Genomic DNA, 20985 nt, shown 5'->3' with positions numbered 1-20985 from the left:
CCGCGCTAAACTGCACGGGCTGCGGCACATGTGTGCCGGGCGCACGGCGGCGGGGGGCTCCTTCCAGCGGCGGGCGCTGTGGGTGCTGGCCTTCTGTACATCCCTCGGCTTGCTGCTGTCCTGGTCCTCGAACCGCTTGCTCTACTGGCTCAGCTTCCCGTCGCACACGCGGGTGCACCGCGAGTGGAGCCGCCAGTTACCCTTCCCCGCCGTCACCGTGTGCAACAACAACCCGCTGCGCTTCCCGCGCCTCTCCAAGGGGGACCTCTACTATGCCGGCCACTGGCTCGGGCTGCTGCTGCCCAACCGCACCGCGCGCCCGCTCGTCAGCGAGCTGCTGCGCGGCGACGAGCCGCGCCGCCAGTGGTTCCGCAAGCTGGCTGACTTCCGCCTCTTCCTGCCGCCGCGCCACTTCGAGGGCATCAGCGCCGCCTTCATGGACCGCCTGGGCCACCAGCTCGAGGACATGCTGCTCTCCTGCAAGTACCGCGGCGAGCTCTGCGGCCCACACAACTTCTCCTCCGTGAGTTGCCCTGCGCGCGAACCCGCTCCCTCTGCGCCTCACTCCCCGGGAGTCGGGAGGCCTGGTGTTCCGCCCTCTCGGGGCTGTCCCCAGGCCTCTTGCAGTGTTACTACTCCACGATGTCAAGGCAGAACCCACTCTTGGGTCCCCTGAGTCTTCTCCTCTAGGTTTTGGGAACTTGGACTTAACTGTAGGAGGAGTCGCCTCCCACCAGTGGGAGCTCCCCTGTCCCAGCCCCTCCTTCCAGTGTCAACCCCCAAACCCCTCATTCTACTCCTTATGGGCCCGTCTGTGAATATTAGTCAGCCTCCTTCTTCCTGACCTCAACTCCAGACCCACAGGACTCCAAGAAACTGCTCTGTCTGGAGTGTAGATAGATCTCTTAAGTGCAGACTTGTTGTCTTTGGGAAAACCAATAGACGGCTCTTTTTTTTTTAAAAAAAAAAAAAAAAAGGAAGCTCTTCAGAAATGGACCACCAGGGGAATCACGCAGAGTCCCTAAGCAGGCCTACGATCCTAAGCAGCTTATGTCTTCAAAGTTCCCAAACACTTAGACTGTAGGAGAACTTGGGAGGAAACTCCCAGAAAACCAACACTGAAGCTGTAGACAGTTTGGTGGGGGAGGCAGCAGCATGCTTTGGCTACTTTTTCAAAGTGCAGGAGTCTTGAGCATCCAGCGGAACTGAGCAGTGGTGGGCCAGGGTTGGGCCCTTCACCTGGCCTCTATCCCCCATAAAATGTAAGTGTGGGTCTTCTGGTCTGGAGGAATGCTCTGGAGTTGAGAAGCATCCCAGCAGGGATGTGGATGCAAACAGCTGAGGCCAGGAGAAGCTGTGCTCAGGGTTTGTAAACCATTTGCTGTGCCGGTTCCACCACGCTGTGGGTCTGGATAACGCAGCTGTTGGACAGAAGGTACCTGCCTTGTGCAGTCTGCCTTGGAGGAGTTCTGGTGCCAGGCCCCAGCATGATGCACGCCTGTCCAGTCATTCATGTGTAAATATCCCTTAGGTGGGTTTGGGCTTTTCCACTAGTACAGGGAAGGTTGGTGTGTGTGTTTATTGGTAGTGCTCTGATGGTGATTTTACTAGCTCTGATTCATCACTCCTGAGATCCTCATTTCCGACAAAGCTTTTTTTGGGATGGTAAAGAGATGCCACGGTTCCAACAGGTGTTGGCATGACGCCGGTCAGGCCAGGTCTCTCATTGGCTGATTGGATTATTCCTTGTCTAGGAAGGCAACCCTGACTTCAATCTTGTCTTGCTGGCTTTGCTTTAGGCTTGTATATTTAGTAGCCCTGAATTATCCACTCTGAAAACATTCCTTATTTCCTGGGCTTTTCAGCTGGCCTTTAAAGAATATCTACTTGCTGACTCCCTGCTTTGGCAAGTAGGAGATGCTGTTAACATATGCTTCTAAGTGATTTCTTCCAGGATTCCAAGTACAATTCTGAGTTCCAAGAAGGTGAAGGAATGAGGGCAGCGATCTCTTGTTTATTGTTTTTTTGCTGATCACTAATTAGCAGCCTCAAGAGTTAAAGTTCAAGGTTACGTCCACGTAGCAGCAGGCTCTCGCTCCAGCTCTAAGTTTTACAGCAGGCCCATCAAATGTAATTCTTAAAATCTGACTATTGCTTTGCAAAGTGTGTGGAATTGCATCCTAACAGCCACTATGCACTTTTGATATTCACCACAGCCCTGTGCTAACAATGAGTTTTATTCCCATTTTTAAAATAAGAAAAATGAAGCTCTAAAAGCTGTCCAATGCTCAGAGCCAGCAAGTTCAAAGTCCAACTTTGCATACCACTAATTGCATTACACAGAAACCGTATGTACCCTTCCTCTCTGACCTTGGGCCTCTCTTCAATCTCAGAGGACTCTTACATAGGACTCTTGCCCTCTCCCCCACCTCTACTCCTAGGAATCCTATCTCTCCTAGGAGCTGGGATAGTGGAAAGTGGAGCCACCCCAGGTGGCCCAGGTCGTCAGAGTCTTGGCAGCATGCCACTGAGGCATGCAGAGGGCGCAGTCCCTTCAGGAGCCACCTGACTTCAACCTCAGCAGCAGGCATGGCCATGAGTTGCGTGGGTCAATTGTTAGGGAGTTGAAGAGAGTAAGGTCCTTCCCATTGGGACACACCCTTCTCTTACCTCCATGTACTCTGAGTCCCTGCCTTTGAAGAGTGTGCAGGCACACACACACACAAGCAAAAGTATTACCTCCATTCCTCAAATGTATGTGTTCCTGGAGACTCAGGTGACCCCTAGTGGCTTCCTATAATGGCCCAGTCCTGGGAGTACCCAGCCCCTTAAAGTTGTATGCTATAGGCTTTTCCAAGGACCTCAGAACTAAAGGCTTCACCCCTCTATCTGTAGAAGCCAGAAGCTATTTCAGGGGAGCCCCAAATATACAGCAGGCCCGTCAGGAACATTTTCCTGGCTTAATTCCTGGCTCCTGGCTTAATTCCTCTAGAGAACACCAGTGAAATGCATTTCAGTGAAAAGCAGGCCACTTCTGGGCATTTATTCCTTTCGGGGACAGAGAAGGGAAAGTGGAAAACAAGATGCCAAGCGCCCCCCAGACACCTGTGCTCCCCAATCCTAAGAGGACTAGAGCAACAGGTGAGAGATGGAGTTCTAGAGGAGGCCTTTGAGGGGATGTGCCAGCTGTCCCTAAGTCCCATTTCAACCAGTTAGTCCCATGGTCTGGAAATAAACCTGGCAGGGGAGGGGGGTGTCTGCTGGGTCTTATCCTCTAGGCCCACTCGAGATGTATTTAGTCGCAGCGCCTCTCTTTGTTGCAGCTGTGCAAGAGTTAATCTCTCAGCAGTCAGATAAAGCAGCTTGGCTTCTAAATGCCTGTGTTGTTTCCCTGGCATCAGCTGTGGACTCAAGCTCTGCACACCCTGGCCCTTCTGGGGTTTCCTGGGTCAGAAGAAGGGAGCCTTCCCAGTAATTGGGTGGGATACAAAACAGTGAGGCTGAGCTAGCTGAGCACTGGGACTTTGGAAGAAGAACCAGGGGGTTGGAACAGAAACCAACAGAGGCCAATCTGACATCCACTGCAAGAACAAGGAGCAATGGTTCTCTCTCTGGCAGATAACATGGTTCAGGGGAGAATGCCAGCCAGACCTCAGCGCAGGTTTTTGGTGCTGCCATTTCCTAGCTGTGTGCCTTGGTCATACACTTTGCTCCCTGAGCCTCTGATAATAATTCCTGCCTCAGAGATCTGGGATGAAGATAACATATGAGCAATAACTGGCGCTTTCCTGGACAGCAGTAGGTGCTCGATATTCAAGAGCCATTGTCATAATGTGGATAAAGTGTTCAACTCAGTGTCTTGACATCTGGTGGTAGCAGTTACTAATTACTATTCATATAATTATCATATCTTATTATAACCACTTACCTGAGTAGAGGTATATGCTCATTTTCTTGTTCATTCATTCAATCAACCAATGTCTCTTGAAGGTCAACTATATACTAAGTTCTGTACTAGCTGCTGGGGGTATAAAATTAAATAAGGCTTGGTACATGCCCTTTGGGAGCTCACAGTGTTGTTGAGGACAGATGTGTGAATAGATGCCAGGAGCGTACAGAGGTGCTGTGTGGGCTCCAAGGATCAGACTGGGGATCTTCAATGGTTTATTGGAGCAGGTGGTGTTTCAGCTGATCTTGAAGAATAACTAGAAGCTCCAAAGTAGGGAAGGAGAGAAAGAGGACTTCAGGGTAAGGGGACAGGAGTCCAAATGCAAGAGTACAGAGACATGAAATGATGAGATTGAATGTATGCATTCTAGGCCCTGAGCCTAGTTGAGGGTGGCTGGAGGGAAGGGCTGGATGTGCTGAGATGGGAGTTGGGCTGAGGGGTGATAATACAATTGTGTAATGGGTGCCTGGAGACCAAACTAAAGTTTTTGAACTTTGTAGCAGAACTCTGACTTCTTTTACTACTGGTTGAGAGACCTCATCTGTGTCCCAAACACCCCAGCTGCCACCCTGTTCCTAACTCTATGAGGGGCCACTCCTCCCTGCACAACCCCCTTTTCAAGAGTTAACCTTGAGTTCAGATTTTGGACCACTCATATGTACTGAAAGCCAAGAAAACAACATTTAGTTTCTTCACATTTTGTCACATCAGACAAGCTGGCTGCTACTTGCCAGGACAGAAAGCAAGAAATCATTTCAGCAACATATTGTTTAAAATCAGCTAACTCTGTTGAAAAGGCACTAGGCCAGGCAGTCCAGTAGTTGAGAGGATGGATAGCTTTAGGGAATCAAGAAAGATACTTTTGTCTTTAGAGAAAGAGGAATAAATGAGCTAATACATGTGAGGTGCTTAGACCCATTCTTGGCCCTAAGTAAGCACTCAAGAAATGTGAGCTATTTCCATTATTATGACTTGCTGTGAGCATTTTTAGTGAAGGACAAAGGCAAATAGCACTGGGCAGCTGTGATGTGCCAGACTCTGGCTGGGCATGTTTCATGTCATCTCAATTCTCTGCAATAACCCTGGAAGACTGTGTGAAAATCTACATTTTATAAATGGGGGAACTGCAGTGCTGGGAGCATCTGTAATCCACCTAAAGTCACAGACTCTGCAGGTAGCAAACCTTGGATTTGAACCCAAGGCCTCATGACTGCAAAGGTGCATGCACATTCTGCAGCTGCATGAGGAAGGAGTCTATCAGTAGGAGGCAGAGTGTGTCCTGGAAAGTCCAGCCCAGCCTCAGCTTTTCCCTGGCTAGTTGAGTGACTTTGGTCTCAGGATTCTCCTGTTTTATATGAAGGCATGAGTCAAATGACCAACGGGATTTAGCTGAAAAGTTCTCTATTCAAGTGGGCAGTCGGGGGAACAGAGAGCTCAAATAGTGCAGATGGCGTGAGTTTTTCAGCCAACCATTTATTTTCTTTGCAGAGCTGAAACAGTAATTAAGGGGGGAAATGTACAAGTTATTGAAGTGCTAGAGACAGGACGGTGATTAAATAGACATTTATACGAGGAACATGAAAAGACCTCCACCAGTTATTTGACTTTGGGGAAATTAGTTTAAGGAATCAAATGTAAACTCTGCCCAGGTCTGCAGATATCCAAATTGACCAACGTCAGGATGATTCTGATAGTGGCTATTTTGGGGCCACTGTGGCCAGTTATGAAGGCATCAATCAGATGTCTGCCCAATGGAGAAGGGCTGGAGGAATAGCCAGGACATTTGCTTCATGTGTCAGTTGTCTTCATTCTCCTAAGTGATTTGCTTGGATGAACTACTCAAAAATTAAGTTAACCAATGCACATTAAGCACCTACTGTGTGCCAGGCACTGAGCCACCAAGATGACCGTAAGTCTGATCTGTTTCTGGTAAATAGGCTTGCAACAGTCAATGTGCCTCACTGGAGTGACTGAGTCTAAAAGGAGCTACCTGTTATACAGGGAGTGGGGTTGGAATGCAACAGCCAGAATTTGTATTGGGTACCTGTTACATAAACAGTCACATTCCATTTTAACAGCATGAATGAGTGTCATGGAACCCTGCTTACAGATGAGAAAGCTGAGGCTCAGGGAGGTACAAAGTCATGCATCTGGGAAGTAGTAGAGTCAAGATTCAACCAAAGATCAGTCCAGCTTCAAAGCCCATGTTCTTTCCTATGGCTCCATTCTGCCAACACTCAGAGATGCTGATAAGAACAAATCCTTTCATGGAGGGTGCCATTCACAATCTTCCAAGCCTTGAAGTTTTTTTCACTGTAAGTTGCTGTTGGCCTTGGAGAGTCATCCTGGGTTCCAAGACCTGCAATCCTGAGAAGGAAAGATAGTTCGTAATCGGACAAGATCAGTAATGAACTTGTATCCTCCTCTGCCCTCAGACAAACGGAAGAGAAGTAGATCTATGGAGGAGAATCTTCCCAGGAGTAGTGAAAAAAAGTTTTAATTGTGCCACAACCTCAACTAAATTACTATTCTCATTCTTTCAAGGACACTGGTAACTTGAAGTCCTGCATGAGGAAATGGTGCCAAATTGAGTTCCCAGCTCGGGCCTGTGCTAACAAATAGATGACTCACTCATAATTGGAACATGAATTGTTGGTAAAACAAATAGAGACTGCTAACATACTCAGGAAGTTTGTTCTCCTGAGCATGTCAAATATCTCCCCTGACACCATTGTTGATACTATTAATTTGCCTTGTAAATTGTTTCCTCCGATTCCACACACATTTATTGAGCTCCTTCTTTCTGCCAGACACTTTTACATTCATTATTTTATTTCCGCTGACAACGGAGCGAGAAAAACGTAATCTTTTGTCCCTGATACCAAAAAGAAAACTGAGGTACAGAGTGATTCAGTACCTTGGCCAAGGTCACAGAAGCCCTGACCTTAGGGTTCCAAAGTCAATGCACTGCATCACAATTGTTCCTGCAAAAGATCTTGGTGCAGCTTTGGCCGGACAAACCTGCATTTGTAATCAGCAGAAGCTTAATTTATTATACCTGGATAGGATGTGATAATGTACATTGCTATCTCTGCAGCAGTGGAGGATGCTGATTACACTCTATTGCCTGCCTAACTAACTCCAGAGGTAGGAGTGACTTGCCGGAGGTCACTCAGCACAGGAATACAAGAAGAGCCAGCATTTGAATTAAGGTCTCCTAAGGCCCCGTATACCTTTTCTTCCTCCAGCACCTCTGTTGCTGGTCAGTGTGGGTGTGAGATTTCACCTGACCTGGAAGATTGTGTTAAGGAAAAAGTGATGGGCTTGTGAGTACTTTGCAGAAAAGAACTGGTACTAAACTGCTGCACCACACTCCAGTTGGCAGTGGACAGATGCAGAGTCCTTAATGGGGCTACGCTTCTCAAACTTGAGCATGTCCGGGTTACCAGGCCCTCAACAGAGACCCTGATTCAGTAGGTTGGGGCAGGGTGTGAGCTTTGCATTTCTAACAAGCTCCCAGCTGGTACAGATGCTGCTGGTCCACGAACCACACTTGCTTTGAGAGACAGGGCTGTGGGCTCCTGGAAGCCCTGTGAATGCTGATAAGGAGGGATCCCTGTGGTTCAGCCATATCCAATTCATTGGATCTATAAAAGTGCATGTGGGATGAGCATCCTAGAGTGAAGCAAATAAGTGTGTCTGGGGAGCAGTCCTGGGCTCCCCAGTGAACCCAAGAGAATGTGCAATATCAGAAGCATCAGTGCTCTGGGGGAAGCCCTCTGCCACACCAGAGCAGGGTTAACAGAGGGCCAGGGCCTAGCTGGAGTGTCAGTCAAACCAAAGTTCGAAGACCATGTGGTAGGCTGAATGATGTCCCCTCAACGATGCCCATGACCTCATCCCTAGAATCTGTGAATACATTACCCTATGTAGAAAAGGGACTTTGCAGATGTGGTTTTTAAGTTAAGGATTTTGTGATAGGGAGAATATCCTGGGTTATCTGGATGGGCCCAGTGTAATCTTGGGTCCTTAAAAGTGACAAAAGGAGACAGGAGAATCAGAGTGAGAGGAGATGTAACTACAGAAGCAGAGGTCAGAGAGAAAGAGGCCAGGCGCGGTGGCTCATGCCTGTAATCCCAGCACTTTGAGAAGCCAAGGTGGCAGATCACTTGAGGTCAGGAGTTCAAGACCAGTCTGGCCAACATGGTGAAACACCATCTCTACTAAAAATTCAAAAATTAGCTGGGTCTGATGACAGGCACCTGTAGTCTCAGCTACTCAGGAGGCTGAGGCAGGAAAATCACTTGAACCTGGGAGGTGGAGGTTACAATGAGCCAAGATTGCACCACTACACTCCAGCCTGGACAACAGAGCAAGACTCTGTCACACACACATACACACACACACACACACACACAAAGTCGGAGAAAAAGAGAGATTTGAAAGTGTTACTTTGATGGCTTTGAAGATGAAAGAGGGGGCATAAATTAGGGAAGATGGGTAGCCTCTAGATGCTGGAAAAGCCAAGGAAACAGGTTTGCCCTAAAGCCTCCAGAAGGAACACAGCCTTGCTGGTACTTTGATTTTAGCTGATAAGACTCATGTCAGACTTCCGACCTCCAGAACTATAAGATAATAAATGTATGCTGTTTGAAGCCAGTAAAGTTTGTATAATTTGTTACAGCAAGAATTGGAAATTAATAGAAGCCTCATTTGTTTCTGATGTACAAAACACTTTCTATTACAGACCTGAATCCACATTGGTGAACGAGGCTGGGTAATTTTGCCGCAGGATCTGTCCAAAATTCAAGAAAATAAAAGAATTTGTAACAAACACGCATCTAGTTTCAGAAATAGCTTGGGAGTATTTTAACCACACTTACATAATGCAAGATTGGGAATTTGGACTCCAGAAACTTAGAAAGGAGGTGGTTAGGGGAAGTAGAAAGGAGATTACCTCAGGAGTCAGACAGACTCAAGTTCAAATCCCAGCGTTGCCAGGTATTGTGTTGGCTGAGTGGCTGTTAGAGAGCTGCTTACCCTTACTGAGACTCATTTGGCTCATGACCTCATATTACAGAGGAGGATCCTGAGGCCAAAGTCACCCAGCCATTCAAGCAAAGAGAAGAGTGGACTGGACTTCCCAAGACACAGCCTGCCTCCCACCAATGCGTTCCTTCTTCACATAGCTACAGAAAGAGCTGCAGAAAGAGCTTTTGTTTCCTCATTTGCAAAACACAGACCATACTCTTTGTGTAGGGCTGTTTCAAAACTTAAAAATCATATGTTAATCCCTTTAAACATTATTAAGAGCCAGCCATAGGCTAGTGTTTGTGGATAAATGTTGAGTATAAATACAGAAAGTGTTCCTACTCTCTTGTATGTAAAGGCACAGCACAGGTGTGTAGGTGCTAAATGAATGTGAGTTATCACTGTCATCTTCATCATCCTTATCATCATTAAAATAGGCCATTCCCCTCAATTCTTCCAAGAAAGACTTTTAAGGCCATAGAAGAGTAGTCTTCAATGGCCTTCTATATATTGTTACAATTCTAGCCAAGAAACATTATGTAGTTTTCATATCACACCTCTCTGGGTAGGTCAGAGCCCTTTTGTGTCTCTTCCCCATTCAGTACTCTGATCAAAATTAAAAATCAGAGAGGGAGATTGAGTTGCTCAAGGTCACACCGCAGGTCACTGGGAAGCTTGAAATAGACTGTAAGGAGATTCATGCTTAAGCCTACAGATGACACTTTTGTATCACAGCAATATCAGTTCATTCCTCTGTAAATTCTCTCTTCTTCCAAAATATGTATTCTGGCCATCCCCATCTGATTCTGATGGCATATCTGATCTGAAAGTTGTTGATACTCTGATCTTTGAAAGTGAAGGGTTTAATCTTCTCTTGGAACCCCTCCCGATGAAAATTATTTTCCCACTTTGAAATGGCACGGGCATCCACTGTGAACTCACATCCATAAATCTAAGCCTACTGCTCAGGAAAGCAGATGAGATTTGATTCTGCTTCTCAGCACAGTCTCACAGAGAAAATTATGGAAAGAATTTGATTTATAGAACCACCTCAAAGGCTCTGGAGTGAGATGCGTGTTTATTCACTTTATTACCATTTATTTTACACTATCTCTTTACGCTCCCTGCACATGGATTTGAAAGATGATTTGGATAGATGCTTATGAACTGTCAGATTGCGTGGTTCTGTTAAGGCACGTGGCTGCCAACATCTCGGGTTGGGGGATCCTCATACCAGTGTTGGGGGTCAGGCCCAGCCTCTAACAAACAGATGTGGAGACTCTAGCCCAGAGTTCTTGTCTGAACTTTCCCAGCTCTATGTTTGTATGGTACTTAGTGTGGGTCTCCAGCTGCAACCACAGGATGTATACAGGCAGGCTTGATTTAAGATTCAAATATCTCAGAACAGCTGGGGATATTTAACATCACTATAATTACATTACATTTTTGATGGTGCATGGAGTGAGAGCCTTTTTTTGTTGTTGTTGAATATTCTATGAGCATCAAATATTTTAACCAGCCAGGGAAACATGACTGCATTTTTCACATCCAAGTAGTTTTGTTTTTATAATTCCAGCCGGGGATGAGTGTTTCGGGCTCTCATCTTTTGCCACGTCTTCGGAACAGCAAGAGCAATGTCTCCTACGCTCTTAGGTGGGCTATGATGCTGGGGAAAGACGAATATGGAGCAGGGATGTGTAGGCACCCGCTATGTGCCAGGATTGAGGAGGGGTCAGCTCACCAAAAGTGGCCTTGCTAATAAATGATGTAGCTGAGATCTCTACAAAGGCAAGTCTGGCAACTTAGGTGGAATGGGTTGCCAGGAAGTGGGACACAGGAGAGGGATAAAGGAAGCCTGCTACATGGCTCTGTGCCTCCCATTTGTTATCTTCTTTAATCCTCAGGACAATACTCTGGGGTTATACCCATTTTACCAATGAGGAAACCAAAGTTCAGAAGGTTATTGGAAAGAGTGGTGATGAGGACCTGCATCTCACACTCTTAAAAGATAGCATTTGGAATATTCAATGCACACCACCACAACTGTCTAATTAAAAAAAAAAATTATAGAGTTGTGGTCTTGCTATGTTACGTAGGCAGGTCTAGAACTCCTGGGCTCAAGCAATCCTCCCGCCTCAGCCTCCCAAAGTGCTAGGATTACAGGTGTGAGCCACCATGCCAGACTGGAATTTTTAATTTATGTTGACCCCTGGCTACCTCACTCCCATTGCCCCTCTCTCCTGCTCCATGTTCCAAAAATTTTAACCAGCCAACAAGCCAGGAAAGTATCTACTACCTTGACCAACCTCCCATTTCCCACTCTCCTGGATTTATGAGTTCATGGCCCAAAGTCACAAAGCTAAATCACTGATAAGCTGCTTATCTCTGTTCCAAGGAATTTTCCACCTTCCATGTCCTTGCTTCCTTTCCCCTGGATTCCCTGATCCACTGTCTCTGCCTCTGATGCCCTGTCTGTTCTAGACGACTTGGTGCTTAGATATGCCCAGAATATGCCTGGAAGGATGCCTGAGATCTGATAGCAGGCTGCCTCTGAGAAGGGGCCTGGAAGATGGGGTGCAGAAGGAGAGAGGGAGCCCTGCTTCTCACTCTTCACTCTCATCTATGACCTGAATATTTTTAGCCATGTGCGTGTGTAACTTACAACAAATCAACGTATAAGACAAAAGAAAAATACTGTTTCTAAAAATCTCATCTCTTCTGTGGTTATCTGAGGCCACTTTTCCATATAAATCATCTGTAGGCAAAGGGATGCTTTCCACCCTTTCAACCACACAAAACTCACTTTGTTTATGCCCCTCTGATAACCCTTTCCTTTCTCGGTCTTTTATTGCAATCCTATGCATTGACTCAGGTTCCCCTTCCTCAGCTATCATCTCCTTGAGGGCAAGGGCCATGTCTGGTTTTATCCCGTAGCTGTCTGGGCACCTAACGCTGTGCCTTGTAAGTGACAAGTTCCCTGTCTGAATATTGAATTGTTGAAACAGGAAAAAGGATGGTTCCACCAAAAAAAAAAATGTGGACTCACTGGTTTATTCATTCATTCATTCATTAAAGCATTATGGCAAAGGATCATAGGCCAGGGATCCCGGGGGGGATATGGGATATGGAGGGAAATGGAGCTGACCCTCCTTCACAGAGCTCTTATCCGGATCTGTGCTTTCTAAGTCTTCCCAAAGATCAGAACGATGGGAAGGGCTGGTTTAAAAATCCCTCGCTCCAAACCAGAACTATTGAATCAGAATTTATGGGGGAGCAGCCCATCAAATTTTTTTTGGGGGGGCAGAGTCTGGCCCTGTCACCCAGGTTGGAGTGCAAGGGCCTGATCTCAGCTCAGGCAGTCCTCTTGCCTCCCCCTCTCAAGTAGCTGGGACTACAGACATGCACCACCGTGCCTAACTGATTTTTCCATTGGTCTATTTTTAACAGACACCCCCAGGTGATTAAGGATTTTAGAAAAACATTGTATGTTGGGGGGTAGAGGAGCAGATAATATGTACGTAAACAAATAAATGAACAAGACTGCTTCCAATATTAATAAATGCTGTGAAGGAAAAAAAAATGAATAAGGGCATCTGATAGGGAACAGCAGGGGTTGCCTGAAGCCAGGGAGCAGGGGAGGATCGATTATCTGAGGAAGTGACATCTTCGCTGAGATCAGGAAGATGAGAAGGGGAAGCTATGCAGAGATCCGGAAAAGGATTCCAAACAGGGTAACAGCCAACCAAAGGCCCCCAGTTGGAGAAGGATCTGTCTTCTTCCTTCCCACACTGGAAAACCCAATTCCAGTCACTCAATCGCTTGTTCTTTGTACTGTGGGTACATCTGGCTCCTTCCAAAATGTGACTGCCTCTCTCTCACCCACACAGTATGAGAGAACAGCCTGATTCTAGCAGCTTTGGAAATATTGACCTCCGGAATGCTAATGTAACATAGCTTTAGGTCCTTAGGCCGAACTTTCCTTTAAAAAAATAACTCCAAGTGAATGGAAAAAAACTGCATCAGGAGGAATCCAATCACAAATCCCTGTCTAAGGGCAGCTCAGTGAGACCAACTTAGCCAGGCCCTTTTCTTTGGAGTATTCCATTCTGGGTAATTAGCACCACGTTCCTCTGCTGATTAATCTTCATGAGGGCAAAGGTCTTAAGCCTGTGATGTTCAAACAGAGTTTCCTCATTCAGCCTCCAAAATGTTAGGTCAGGATGGCTGGTTGCCTATAGCGAAAACAGACCCTTTCACTGGCATAGAGTTTCGCAGAGAACTTGCAAATCTTTCACTTCCGTTGGTCTTCCCGATAACCACGTGCTGTAGTAAAGCAAATCGAATTGCTCCTGTTTTACAGGTGGGGCAGCTAAGCCCAGAGAAGAGAACTGACTTGCCCAAGGTTACCCAGCTGGTACCAAAGCCAGGTGGGTTCTGATTCTTGTTCCAGAACTTTCCTGACTCATGGTTGTGAATTGCCACTGGGAGTTTAAATATGTGTCCTTCTCCAAGTCTCAAAGTCAGTGTCACCTCCCAGGGGAAGTCTTCCCTGATCCCAGTGGAGAGCACTGTGAAACCTGGTCAGAGGGAATTGAATCTTTGTGGCTGAGAGGGCCCACAGTGCCACCTGGGTCATCTACAGACAGAATTTCTCAAACTTCAATAACTTTTATGTGCATGAGAGTCACCTGGGAATATTGCAATAACGCAGATTCTGGCTTAGTAGGTGGAGCCTGAGATTCTGCATTCCTGTCAAGCTCCTAAGTGACACCGATACCACAGATACATGGACCACATTTTATGTAGCAAGGATCTACAAGGCTGGAGGCAAAAGCAGGATGGAATAAAAGAGAAAGAAGGGCCTCTGTCCCCAGACAGACCTGAGTGCATATCAACCTTGCCACTTTATTCTGTTACAATAAATCATCCCTTTGGACAGCGTCAAAGCCCACCTTGTCCTGAATCCTGCTCTGAGAAGCACAGCTGCTTCTCCCAGGCTAGACCGTCAGGCTGCTGCTGCTGCTTAGATGTGCAGACAGCACAGCAATTGGTAAGTTTCTATTAAGGATAACTGTTTCCTTTGTCTTTATATGATACTGAAATGACAAGTCATTGAGGGAGTCCATATGAATGGAGAAATGGCAATGGAGTCACATACCTTCAAAAAGAGTTAGTTCCTGTGAGGATGAGCTGCTAGGTATTTCTGCTCCCTTTTCTGATTTTGTGGATATCAGTAAATGTGACAATGACAGGTGAGAATCCAAGGAGAGCCTCTGGCTTGATCACAGTAATCAGTTTTTGTCTTTGAGCAGCGTGTTGCTACTGAGTGGGGAGAAAGTCTTCAATTAAGGGAGCCATGCCAATAACCGGGCATTTCTAAGTAATGCAGCTAGAAGCCTTTACTTTTGTTGCTACAAGGCCATTAGTTAGAATTGCTAAGGTTGTTTGCAAACCATGCCTTAGCTTATTCATTGAGTTAAGTCATTCATACCTTCATTTGTTTTTTCAGCCATTTGTTCCTTTGCTCACTCTTTTATTCATTCACTGATTGACAGCTACATTTACTCATGCATACATTTATTGAGTACCTTCTATATACCAGGCACTGTGCCAGCCTCTAAGGAATCAAAGTGAATATACTCCAGGTCATCAAGTCAATCTCCCCTGCCCCCATAGTATCCTATATCCAAGCAACAAACTAGACCCCTCAATGGCCTCTCCAGTCTGGTGCTGAAAAACTGGACCAGCCATTTATCTTTTGTCTAAAATCTTCCCTGCCTAAAATTATCATGTGGTTCCCTGTTGCCTACAAGCGAAGGCCAAGCACCCAGGTAATCTGCAGACTATCACCCCCACATATGCATTCCGCCATGTTGAGCTGCCAGGATTCACTGTATCTACCGTGTTCTTTCAAGCCTTTCCATATGCTGTTCCCTCTGTCTGGAATGTCCTGTAACCCCCTGGTCTTCCCTGTGCTGCGTACAGCCACTGATGGCCTGAGAGACTACCATGGAGTGGGTAAGGGTAAGGGCACCTGAGTTTAATTCTTCACTTTCCCATAGACAGATTTTACGGAAGTCTGTGCAAGCAGTTTCACGTCCATTCTCCATTTGGATTTGCACAACTCTAGGGAAAGGTAGCAAAACAGTTCCACATCCCAGGCAACTGGAGTGACTTGCTCAAGGTCACGAAGCAAGCAAGAGTCCAGGTCTAAGCTACAACCTAGCTCTTCTCACTCCCTTTTCAGGGCTGATGCTAGTTTACGACACACACAAAGAAGACGTTAGCCATTGGGAGTCATTAATTGATACCTGTAGCCATTTTTATTACTTTCCACTGAAGTCTAGAAGGATATGCTCTGGCCAAACAAGTAAGCTGCAGAGGAGAACTGAGGTTATTGTGCGATGATTCAGGTTTTCGTAAAAGCAGGTTTTGCCTGAGATATTTAAATAACTCAGTTACTGCAGCCCCATCCAAGAGAGGACAACCAGGCAGTGGTATATGACTTCTGGGTGGGAGGGGAATTGTGTGGGAGGCGGGAGTCAGGCTTCCAGAGAGAAATTACCATTTTGTATTTATTACTTTGGCTGGCAGGAGTGCCGCAGGGACAGGCTTGCTAATACATTGGGTAATTGCCTCAGTTCACCACTTCATTTTGCAGTGTGTAGACCAGCCCAGGTGCAGATTTGCAGGACATCATTCAGCCTGGGTCTCCCAGGTACCCAGAGCTCTCTCTGGGTGCATGAGGTGCTGGTGAGGAGGTGTGGTGAGTGGGAGAAATGAGGAGGGGTAGTGTCTATCCTCAGGTACTAGGGGGCACCAGGATCATCTGGTCACTTTGACCACAATTGCAGAGTGACAAGAGTGGAGGGAGAGTCCCAAGCTAGGAACCAGGAGACCGGAGTCGCACTCTACCACTAACTCCTGGACAACCCTGGATCCTTAGCTACCCCTCTCTGGGCCTCTAGTGCCCATCCGGAAAATAAGGGAGATCATAAGTCAGGATTTTTCAACTCTAGCTGCACATTAGAATCATCTGGATAATTTTTTTAAAAAATTACTAAAGCCCAAGCTCAACCCCCAGAGATTCTGATTTCATTGGCTTGGGGTCAAGACAAAGCATGGGTGTTTTTTAGCTGGAGTTTGAGTCACTGATCTATGCAGTCTTTCTTAAAATGGACATTCTAGGATTCCGTGTTGTCAAAAAAGGCAACAAGTCAGTGACCTTGAGATCCAGGGTCACGTGTTTCCATGTTTAGATTTCTGCTATCAGTTATTTGTACCTACTGGATTATTTGTACTATCTCTCCCCAGTTAAGTTTCCTCTTATCAGTGAATACTGGAGAACTATACACTAAGAAACAGGAGGTTTCACTTCTGGTCTTTTTTGTATTAGCTCTGTGGCATGGGCAAGTCAATGTCGACTCCCTGGGCCTCAATTTCCTCATCCCCAGCTAATGAGAAAGCATCTGGCCCCTGCCTACCTGCAAGCAGGTGTTGGAGCAGAGTTGGTTTTACAATGCTACCTGGTTTACAAAGCTTTTTCGCACCCAGAGCCTGAGATCAACCTGAGAGTAGAGAATACTATTCCATTTTCATAGATGAGAAAACAGATGCTCAAAGTGGTCAGATCACTTGCCCAAGGTCATCCAGCCAGTATGAAATGGAAACAGACAGATGTCAGTTCAGATCCTATCAATGTCACTTCCAAATTAACTTTGACTAGTTCGTTAACATTTCTGCACCTCAGTTTCCTTATCTGTAAAATGGACATAAATACCACTCATTGCCTTCCCACAGAGTGACTGTGAGGAAGAAAAATGATGACAAGGCAGAATTTGTGGAGTCTGGCACAAAGTAGATGCTCAATTAATATTTCCTTCCTCCCCCTCCCCCAGTCATTTCTCCCATTCTCCCTTTAGTCTTTCTTCTCCCTGCCCCCCAAGAACCCCCCCTCAACTTTTTAAACTTTTCAAGGACTGGCACCTTGAGAGGCAATTCGCTGAGCATGACCTTAGGCAAGTTGTTTAATCCCTCTGTGCCTCAATTTCCCCATCTGTAAAAAGGGGATAATGTCAGCATTTGCAATTGTGAGGGCTAAATGAATTGAGAGGATGGCTTCCATCATGGAACTTTGGCTGTTATTGTTCTGTTTCTTTAAGGCCTTCCTTCTCCTCACTGGGTCCTGGCATGAAGGAGTACTCCCCACCTTCACCCCCTCCAGTGGTTGTTGAGTGAACAAGGGAGGGATCCCTCCAGGCAGAGGGACAATAAACAAGCCCCTCTCCCAGGTCCTTCCTGTGTTGTCAGCTGTGACAGCTCTGCTGAGTACACAGAGCCCCCAGGGTTCCTGGGCAGAGAGTAACAACCCTATATCAGGGGATTGCTTACTATCTTGAGATGGGAAAAACAGAAAAAGCTATAAATATGGAGGATTCATCTGTGATAAGTCATGGTTAGAAACCCCAGCTATATAACTTTTTAATTCTCCACTCCAGCTTGTAAGCTCATGCAGTAAAAACAGTCACTAGTAATTTATTTTTTTCTACTCTTTTAATTTTGTAATTTTTTTCTTTAACCAAAAAAAGTCCTCCTAAACTCACCTTAAGCTTTTCTTTTTCCTCCCGCTTAGCAGTCATAAAATCTGGCCATAGATTACAATTTAAAAGCTATCTCTTTTCCTACATTGCCAGAATGAAAATGTGCAAACTCAGGGGCAATTTCTTAACTAAGTGTTGTTGAAACACGAGTAGGTCCTGAACTCTGTTTGCATCACCTGTCTCCAGATGGAAAGGAGGCTGGCATGGAGGGAGGCAGTTCAGTCAAAAGGAAAAGAAACTCTGCAAGGGTATCTTGGAGCTAAATGATCCCCTCCCAGGGCTCAGTTTTCTCATTTGTAAAATGTTGATGAAAAAATAGTGACAAACCTCCCTCACTGTGATGTTCTGAGAAACCAAAGAGATAATGTATAAAAAATTGTTTTGTTCAATGTAAAGCATCATAAGCATGTTGCAGATTATTGCCACTATTGACAATGATGATGATGGTGATGATGGTGGATGATGATGGTGATGACAGTGTTGGTGATGGTGATGATGCTGACGATGATGATGATGGAGGGATGGTGATCATGGTGATGATGACAATACAACAGTGTGCAGGGTAGGGCTCATGGGTTTATGTGATAAGACAAGGATTTTCCTCAGAGCCTTGTATATCTCTATGTACACAAAATAGGTGCTCAGTAAAGAATTGTTCACCTAAAATCTATTTCAGAATTCAGCTTACCTCTCAGAAGTTTAGGTCATTTATTCAGTAAGAGTTAATTAAGTGCCTACTGTGTGCTAGCTCCTGTTAGCACTGGACCACAGCAAACAAACAACAGACAAAATCCTTGCCTTCATGAGGCTTATAGTTTAGAAGACAATGAGTTAGAATGGGATGGTAAAGGCAGATGGTAAACATGTAAACAAATGCCATAATTTCAGATGATAATGAGTGCTCTGAAGACAACAAAATAGGATGATAGGATAGAGAGAAATGGAAACGGATGTTTGTAAGATGCTTTAGCTCATTAACTCATATAGTCAAGAAGCCCTGCATGAAGACGTGGCATTTGAGCTGAGACCAAAATGATAGGGGGATGCAATCAAGGGAAGACCTAGAGGCAAGGTGCTCTGGGCAGAAGAGATACAGTGCCAAGTCTCTGAGATGAGAATGAACTTGGTTTGTTCAAAAAATAGAAAGAAGGCCTGTATGTCTTAAGCAGAGTAGAAGAGGAAGAGAGTGATATGAGCTGAAGTTGGAGAGGTAGGTGCAGGCCAAATGCCAAGGCTTGCAGGCTGGGCTGAACTTGGAGATGACTCCCAGCGCAGTGAGAAGCCATTGGAGGGCTTAGGAATGAGAGTGCCATGAGTTAATATGCCCTGCAGGAATATCATTCTGGCTTCAGAGACTGGATGAGCATGGATAAGAATGGAGGCTGGATGACAAGTTAAGAAGCAGATACAATACTTGGGATGAGAGATGCTGGTGGACTGGACTAGGGTTTTGGTGATGGAGGTGGCGAGCATAGTCCAATTTGGCATATATTGGAGGTGGATCCAGTGAGACTCGATGGTGGATTGGTAATAGAGGTTGATAAAAGCAGGGCTCAAGAATAACTCCCAGGTTGTGGGCCTGAGCTGTTGGGCTGATCCTGGTAACATGAATTGAGAATGGAAGGCTGGGGGAGATTAGATACGGGTGTTGAGAGAGGTGGGAGGCGAATTCAATGTTTGGGGTTTGTTGAGATTGAAATAACTATTGGGTGTCCTAGTAAGTAGTTGGACACATAAGCCTGGAGCTCCAGAGGAGGTCAGGACAGGAGATTGGGATTTGGAAGTCGTGATGGAATAGTGGCATTTAGTCAGTGGGACTGGGTGGGATCGCGTAAGTTGAGTGTGTTGACAGAGAAAAGCAGCAGGCTGAGCACTGGGCCCTGGATTCGCCAACCTTTAGGGGTCTGGAAGTAGAGGAGCAGGCAAAGGAGGGTGAGAGGGAACAGTCAGGGAGGTAGAAGGGAAATCTGGAGGGCACTGACCCAAGGGAGAGGGGTACAAATGGGGCGTGGTCAGCTCTGTGCAACAGTGAGCTGCCAACAAAGGACAGGCTTCTCCCCTATTTAACAGGAGGCTGTGCAGCATAGGGGTTGGAAGCATAGGTTTTGGAACCAAATGCACTTAAACCCAGGTCCTGGGGGTGCCATTTCTTGGCTTTCTGACTTTGAGCAAACACTAACATCCTGGATCCTTAGCTTCCTCCTCTGCACAGCGTTATTGTGCAGTTTATCCAAGATGTTGTCTTTAAAGTGCTTAGCACTGGGCCTGGCATAGAGTAGGTGCTCAATAAACAGAATCTATTTGTCTTCTTCCTGAAACTGTTCAAGTGAGTAGAGTCATCGTCAGTGAGACACACTGCAGAAGGGCTCAGGTTAGGAAGGGAAGATTTCTTTTGGGCAATCCAGCCCTTGTCAGGGTTGGAAATGAAGTTGTCTTTAAGTTTCAGACAGGTGATGTAAGAAGTAGACAGGTGGAAGTGGATAGGGGCAGTAACACCACTGCCTGGCTGGAGCACACATACCCAGCCTAGAGGCACCCTGGGTTAAAATGTTTAAAGCCCCATGCAGGCTAGATGAAACCCATTCTTAGGCCCAGAACAGCTCACATGCATTCGGGACTCCGTTTAGATGATGATAGACCAGAGAAGAATTTTAAACAGGGTGTATGGGATTGACAGTATCAAATTTGCATTTCAGAAAGACCACTCTGGCAGCAAGGCAGGGAGAGAATACAAGGGGGTGCGGGTCTAGTCCAAGGCAGGGAGAGAAACCAGGGAACTCTGTGCTCAGGTGAGGGGGACTGGGATGAGGAAATGGGCTGATTATAAGATAATTAACTCTATAATCAGTATGCAGGCTTATCATTTCAAAATGTAAAGATGATTATATGATTAAAGGCTTTTTTCCTTTTAATGGAAATAACTTGCCAACCTGGGGGTTTACTGGGTGGGTGGTCGGAGAAAAAGGTAAGGTATTAATTTTTAACCAATTGACTTTGCAATGAGTTAGTTTATTGATTCAAAAAAATCACTCACTGTAGACAGTAAAAGTTGTAAATGAGATTAGTGTCTGGTTAGAGTGAATGCTAAGGGAAGGGGCCCAGGAGGCTTCCCTCATTTGACTGGAGAGAAGTCTTGCATGGATGGAGCAGAGAGGCATCTGGGCTGGCCCACAGAGCCTGCTGGGACCAGGCACATGGCTGGAGGGAGTGCGCTCAAATCTGAAACTACTCATCTGCTCTCCCTGAAGAAGTGGTTGAACTTTAAGCAATGAGATGATCTAAGCTGACCAAACACAGAAACTAGTTTTACTACCATTCCTAGTGTTTTTAAATGCACAAAGTAGAAAAAGGAAGGAAGGAAGGAAGGAAGGAAGGAAGGAAGGAAGGAAGGAAGGAAGGAAGGAA

At 46.0% G+C, this 20985-nt stretch overlaps 1 protein-coding gene across 2 annotated transcripts in view; it reads left to right on the top strand.

Annotated features, from left to right (window-relative positions):
• The window catches only part of ASIC2 (acid sensing (proton gated) ion channel 2), a 1152840-nt gene that overhangs the window by 869334 nt on the left and 262521 nt on the right, over positions 1-20985 (top strand). The window contains exon 1 of one of the 2 annotated variants that reach the window (XM_011937664.1): positions 7-523. The exons of the other annotated variant lie outside the window; for it this stretch is intronic. Within the exon in view, the coding sequence (XP_011793054.1) occupies positions 29-523 (495 nt within the window). The 5' untranslated portion in view covers positions 7-28. Of the gene's footprint in view, positions 1-6; positions 524-20985 lie in introns of those variants that run through there. 2 annotated transcript variants of the gene reach the window in all.

Source organism: Colobus angolensis, unplaced genomic scaffold (assembly GCF_000951035.1).
Source record: "Colobus angolensis palliatus isolate OR3802 unplaced genomic scaffold, Cang.pa_1.0 Scaffold167, whole genome shotgun sequence".
Classification (NCBI taxonomy): domain Eukaryota; kingdom Metazoa; phylum Chordata; class Mammalia; order Primates; family Cercopithecidae; genus Colobus; species Colobus angolensis.
This window is presented reverse-complemented; position numbering and strand designations above follow the sequence as displayed.